The sequence below is a fragment of the Nesoenas mayeri genome (assembly GCF_963082525.1).
Source record: "Nesoenas mayeri genome assembly, chromosome: 21".
Lineage (NCBI taxonomy): Eukaryota > Metazoa > Chordata > Aves > Columbiformes > Columbidae > Nesoenas > Nesoenas mayeri.
Genome location: NC_137571.1, coordinates 4,102,558 through 4,108,673, shown reverse-complemented (window position 1 = coordinate 4,108,673; position 6,116 = coordinate 4,102,558). Strand labels below are relative to the sequence as shown.

At 58.9% G+C, this 6,116-nt stretch overlaps 1 protein-coding gene across 1 annotated transcript; it reads right to left on the bottom strand.

The window, feature by feature from the left end:
• Positions 1 to 553: 553 nt before the first annotated feature.
• YARS1 (tyrosyl-tRNA synthetase 1) lies at positions 554 to 6,116 on the bottom strand. The gene is made up of 14 exons (XM_080357729.1): positions 6,086 to 6,116; positions 5,925 to 5,989; positions 5,619 to 5,765; positions 4,450 to 4,625; positions 4,131 to 4,260; positions 3,754 to 3,834; positions 3,347 to 3,439; positions 3,044 to 3,179; positions 2,766 to 2,851; positions 2,559 to 2,694; positions 1,973 to 2,067; positions 1,644 to 1,837; positions 1,382 to 1,523; positions 554 to 1,178 (listed from the first exon to the last, which is right to left on the bottom strand). Exons 1-14 carry the CDS (start codon positions 6,099 to 6,101, stop codon positions 1,068 to 1,070), a joined length of 1,608 nt encoding a protein of 535 aa, XP_080213855.1. The 5' UTR covers positions 6,102 to 6,116; the 3' UTR covers positions 554 to 1,067.

The following is a 6,116-nucleotide window of genomic DNA, read 5'->3' as shown; positions in this document are numbered from 1 at the left end:
AGGAGGAGCGCGGAGGGACGAAGATGCTGGAGCCAGCCGGGCCCGCGAGGAATCGCAGCACTTTGGACAAGGGACCAGGACGGCTTCGGCCACCACAGCACCCGGGGACGCGGGCAGGAGGGGACAGAGATGCTGGTTGGGGGGGACCAGGGCCTTGGCCCTCGATGGAAAGGAAAAAGGGGGCTTGTGGCCAGCGCTGACCTCTGCCCGCTGGCCCCAGGGTGGAGGGGGAGTCCGGCTGCCCCCAAGCTGGTCTGCAGGGTAGAGCCTCCATCTCTGTGAACTCTGGTCATGTTTTGATTTTGATTGTATAAAAAAAACCCAACCAACCAACCAACCAACCAAACCAAATGCAACCACCCCTCTGCGCCGAGTAGCTGCTCAGAGCTCTGTACCTGGCTGGTAAAAATGATGAGCGAACGTTGCTGCCTCCTGTGCTTCCTGGCTCGTGGCTGTGGCCTTGCCCCGTGCAGCAGCGCTAAAACACGGGCAGGATGAGCTCCCAGACAGACAAACACACCCGAGCGCAGTCAGACTGACATTTTATTTGGGTTTATGACAGACAGATGGTTCCCGAGTCAGTTTTTAAGGCCCACACCCCCCCCCAGCCTCCCCACAGGCTCAGGACGGAGCTGCTGGGCTCCTGGCCAAAGGGCAGCACCAGCCCCGGGGAAGCATGAATAGGGGGTGCCTGGGCAGAGCGGAGAACCCCGGTTGTCCCCAGCTCCGTTAGCAGCAACACCAGTTTGAGCAAGCAGCTTTCCCTTTTTGCCCTCACCACAGCACCCGCCGTCCTGGTCCGGGGCACAACCAGGAGCGCAGCGACGGCCCCAGTGTCCAGCCCGAGGCCACGGGCACAAGTCACACAGGTCCCTTGGGTGCAGTGTCACCGCCAGTCCCCCACGGTTGCCAGCTGAGCCGGCCCAGGGGACAGCGGGGGCAGCTCCCCAGGCTGCAAATTCAGTCCCAGAGCCCCCAGGTCCCTGCGCGGGGCACTGGGGGAGATGGCAGGACTGGGAGCAGAGGTGGTGGAGGGGACCAGGCAGGAGCTGCAGCAGCGGCACTTGTTAGCTGATGCTCCCTCCCTTCAGGCTTTTACAGGAGATGCTCCCCAGCTTGGTCAGGAAGTTTTTCTGCTTCCACTGGGCGACACAATCCTCAGAGACGCGGAAATCGGCCTGGGGAGCAGAGCCGGGGGAGCAGGGTTAGGCCTGGGCTGCCAGCAGGGCTGAGGAGGTTTGACTCCTCCAGAAGCAGCAAACACGGGCACCGAGTGGCAAATCACTTATTTGAGGGCACCCAGAGCTGGGGACAGTGGCATCTGTGTGGCTCTAAGCACTGTCCCACTTGACGCCCAGAGCCCCCCAGCGCAGCCCCTCACCTGCAGCTTCTCAAAGACCTTTTTCTTCGGCTTGAGCTCAGCGTCGGGCTCCCCATTCTCATACCCCTCCACGTAGACACGCTCCCCAGCGCAGCACCCAGCCGGCGGGTCCAGGGGCTCCACCTGCCGCGGCTCCCCCACGCTGCGGGGCGTGTGGGGGACACAGAGTCACACCGAGGTGACAACCACCTCCCCTCAGCACCGCCGGGCTCTGGGGCAGGAGAGGGGGGTCCGAACTGCACCCCCCTGCTGCCCCCCTTACCTGGAGGCACACAGCACCATGCCCTGCGACTCCACACCCCGCATCTTCTGGGGCTTGAGGTTGCAGAGCAGCACCACCAGCCGGTCCTGCAGCTGCTCCCTGGGGACAAACTGCACCAGGCCGCTGACCACCGTGCGGGGCTCCGGCTCGCCCACGTCGATCTTCTCCACGTACAGGCTGTCCGCGTCCGGGTGCTGCCGAGCAGGAGGAGGTGAAGGCGGGGAAGGGGAATGGGGTGGCAGAAAAGGAACAGGACACCCCAACACGGGTTCCAAGGGCCCATGTCACCATGCAGGAAGGTTTGTCCCCTCTTCCCGTTGCGCCCACACCTTTTCCACGCTGATCACTTTGCCAACGCGGATGTCCAGCCGGGATGGATCCACGTTCTCTGGCTCCGAGTTCTTGGTGCCCTTCTCTGCAGGCTCTGCAGGGCAAAGGGAACAGTTGTGTCAGTCTGAAACGGCCTCAAGTTGCCCCAGGGGAGGTTGAGGTTGGATCTGGGGAACCATTTCTTCCCCAAAGGGCTGTGGGGCGTTGGAACAGGCTGCCCAGGGCAGTGCTGGAGTCACCAGCCCTGGAGGGTTGGACAGACGGACATGAGGTTCTCAGGACATGGGGCAGTGCCGGGGTGGGTTATGGTTGGACTTGATGATCTTGAGGGTCTTTACAACCAAAATGATTCTGTGATTCTATTTCATGATTCTATGAATAAAAACAGGCCCTGGGGGGCACAGTGACCCCCAAATGCTGGTGCTGCTGAATTCCCTGCTTGTCTCCACACCACAGAGCACAGCCCCCACTCTGCTTCACTAGCCCCTCAAGCTGAGACTGAAGTTTCAGAACTCTCTAACCTCAGCCCTGGGGGATTCTCTCCCACCCAGTCCTGCATTCCCCGAGCTCCCAGCAGCTCCTTACTGGCTTTGGCCGCGTTGGGATACGCCGCGTTGGTCAGCTTCTTCAGCTCCGGGCTGTTGAATTTCTCTCTGATGGGGTCGAGCAGCTTGTTCAGGGCAACCTCCACCGAGTTCTTCAGGTCTCCAGGATGCACAACCTGTATTGTGACAAACAGATGGGTTCCTGCACAGTCCTTGGGGACAGGGCTCAGTCCCTCCCAGCACTCACCTGGTCAGCAAAGTCTTTCTCCAGGGCCTCATACTCTGTGTAGGTTTTGTTTCCTCCCCATTTTTCTTCTCGCAGAACCACAAACTCTGCGACATACAGATTTTAAAGCTCAGATTAACCCAAGTGGACACTGGCTCCCTGCTCAGCCAGATAAACCACCTGCCCCACCGAGCCCAAGAGCCAAGAGGGACGACAGCAGGGCCTGGGGACACTCAGGGGACACACACTGCCCTCCCCTCCTCTTACCCACAGGACAAACAAGCCCCAGAGCCCCTCACCTGACTTGAGGGGAAAGAGGACATGCTTGATGAAGGAGAGGACGCCGTTGTTCTCCACGTTCCCCGGCTCGCAGAAAGCCTTCTTCAGCTTCTTCTTCACATCCTCCTTGCGGTCCAGAAGATCAATCTTTGAGTCCTGCAGGAAGAGATTTCCGCAGCCCTTTACCCAAATGAGACAACTCACGCTGGAGTTGTTGCAATTTCTTCTTAGACCCCACTGTGAGAGAAGTCGCATCCTCCTGTGGTGCAGTCTCTCCGCTCCAGCCATTAACCCCTGACCGCAGCCACCGCTCAGGGACCAACCTCTTCTGACGAGCTCATTTTGCTGCCTGTCAGACCGGGAACCATTGGATTCATCAAATGGACGCGCTTGGCATAGCCCAGGGAAGGCAGGTACTGGGAAAACACAAAAAGGCAAGTCACGGACAGTCTTTTTCTGCAGATCAGCTTTAATTCCCAACCCGTTTGCTCCTGGCTCCAGATAACTTTGGGACCCAGAAAGGTCTTGTGGGTTCAAACAGCACAGACAGCCACAGCTGGGGATGTATGGCAGCACTATTGTGCCTCAGGGACCACGAGAGCAGCAGCAGGAGCTGCGCAGAGCCCGCTGGTGCCAACCGAAATCCCAGATACGCTTCTCCCAAGGGATCAGCGAGTGCTCGAGCCCTGAGCCAGCGTTGCAGGGGGCTCACCAACCCCCCGCTCCTCACCTTCTCTGCAAAGGTGAAGATCTTCCGCTGATCAACTCCTCCAAACTGCGCGTCCACCTTGAGGTACTCCTCATCCAGCGCCTGCAGAGAGACACGCGCGGCCTTCAGCCTGGCTCCAGAACCTCATGGCCCGGCTGAGCTTGGCTTTTGGGGGTCCTGCCCGTCCCCCAGGACCTGCCCAGCCCCTGCCAGGGCACTCCTGCCACCCTGGGAGCTCTCCTGCAAAAGCAGCTCTATGCTCGGGTTATGCCTCGTGCTGCTGTAATACTGGGGCACGATGACCTCGGCATTCAGCCTCACGCATCCCTGCGGTTCTGGTTTCACCCAGCACCACCTCAGCCAAGCGGCTCTGTCAAACACACCTCGGCACGACGTACCTGCAGGCCTGGGTACAGCAAACCGCTGAGCAAAGGGTGCTCCACCTGCTTCACCACCTCCGCTCCTGCCTTCTTGGCGTCGTGCTGCGTCACCACAGACGAGAGGCGGTACACGTCCAGCGTGTACTCCCTGCGGGAAGGGACAGCGCTGTTAGGAGGGGGGCATTTTTATAGAGCCGCTTCACATAAATGCCGCTTCTGGCCACAACAACAGGCGTTGAGGTGCCTTCACTTTATTCCCTGACTGATGGTGCCTGGGAACGGGCTCAGGAACCGGGCAGGGCAGGAACAGCACAGCCCCAGGTGGTGCAGGACTCACTTGCTGAGCTGGTAGTCGGTGCCCCGGACAAACTTGAGCTTTTCCAGGGGCACCCCAATGCTCTCCAGCATGGCTTTGATCACGTTCTCATAATAGCGGGTGCGCAGCTCCAGCAGCTCCCAGGGAGCCTTCATGTTGTCCAGGTAAGCGTGGAGGTCAGCGAAGAGTATCGTTACCTGGTGGGGATGGGATGAAACAATGAATTAAACTTAACAGCAGAGTCAATTATACTGTTAAGAGGCATTCTTTATTTTTTCAGCACTGGGGAACACCGGGGATCATCCTCCATAAGTGCTACAACGACTGGATGCTCTTGTGTTGCTTATATTCACATAATTATTACATATGCATCACAATTTTTGAAAACTTTGACACACATCTATACTAATAAATAATTTATGATCTTACTTACAATACACCTATTGATTATTAGTTAAATATAAACTAAGCACTCTGCTTCTAAACAATGCATCACTTCATCTTCTGTCTCCCTCTTGTCAGGCAGAAGGATCTAAAACTTGAAAAATATCCCCTCGTTTTGCAGGTGCTCACAGAATCCCAGAATGTCAGGGGTTGAAGGGCCCTGGAAAGCTCATCCAGTGCAGTCCCTCCATGGAGCAGGAACACCCAGATGAGGTTACACAGGAAGGTGTCCAGGTGGGTTGGAATGTCTGCAGAGAAGGAGACTCCACAACCCCCCTGGGCAGCCTGGGCCAGGCTCTGCCACCCTCACCCCCAACAAGTTTCTTCTCATCTTTAAGTGGAACCTCCTGTGTTCCAGTTTGCACCCATTGCCCCTTGTCCTGTCACTGGTTGTCACCAGCAGAGCCTGGCTCCATCCTCCTGACACTGCCCCTTTCCATACTGATCTCCAGGAATGAGTCCCCCCTCAGTGTCCTCTTGTCCAGCTCCAGAGCCCCAGCTCCCTCAGCCTTTCCTCACACGGGAGATGCTCCACTCCCTGCAGCATCTTGGTGGCTGCGCTGGACTCTCTCCAGCAGTTCCCTGTCCTTCTATCCCATGTCAATTGGTTAATGATGGGTACGTCTTTTATAACTTAATCACAGCATACATGAATTTGGCAGCTTCTCTTCAGAGACAGTGTCAGTGTCAGCTGCTCCTGTGAACGGAGGTTCCCACCCACCGGGGAGCCTCAGCCGTGCCCGTACCTCACACCCGGCCTTGAGGAAATCCGCGATCTTGGACATGGGCACGAAATAAGCCACGTGCGGCTTGCCCGTGGTGGCCGTTCCCCAGTAGATCTTCAGCTCCCGCTCCTTCAGGATGCCCATGAGCTTGTCCTCCCCCAGCACCTCCTGCGGAGGGACACGACACACGCTTGGTGTGGCCCAGCCTCCCGCTGCGGGGGACACGGACAGGACAACGTCCCGCTGAACGGCCAAGCCCCGAGGCCACCCCGAGGTGGCTCCGGGCCCCTCCGCTGCACCCAGGGCCGGGCCGGCCCCGCTCCGTACCTGCAGGTTCCGGGTGATGAGGTGATATTTCTCCTGCGGACCAAGCGCGGGCTCCATCGCGGCGGCTGCAGGGAAGGACACAGCGTTACCGGCCCCCCGGGTCTCCCCGGTGCCCGGCCCGGCCTGGCCCGCCCCGCTGCCCCCGGCCCGGCCCCACCGACCTGCTCCCGGTTGCATCAGCCCCGCTCGGCG

Coding starts and splice junctions, on each gene's coding strand:
- YARS1 (XM_080357729.1), bottom strand. Junction 4,626..5,618: donor TCCTCAAGGCCGGGTGTGAG/GTACGGGCACGG, acceptor CATCCCCACCAG/GTAACGATACTCTTCGCTGA. Junction 2,852..3,043: donor CCTCTTTCCCCTCAAGTCAG/GTGAGGGGCTCT, acceptor TGTATGTCGCAG/AGTTTGTGGTTCTGCGAGAA.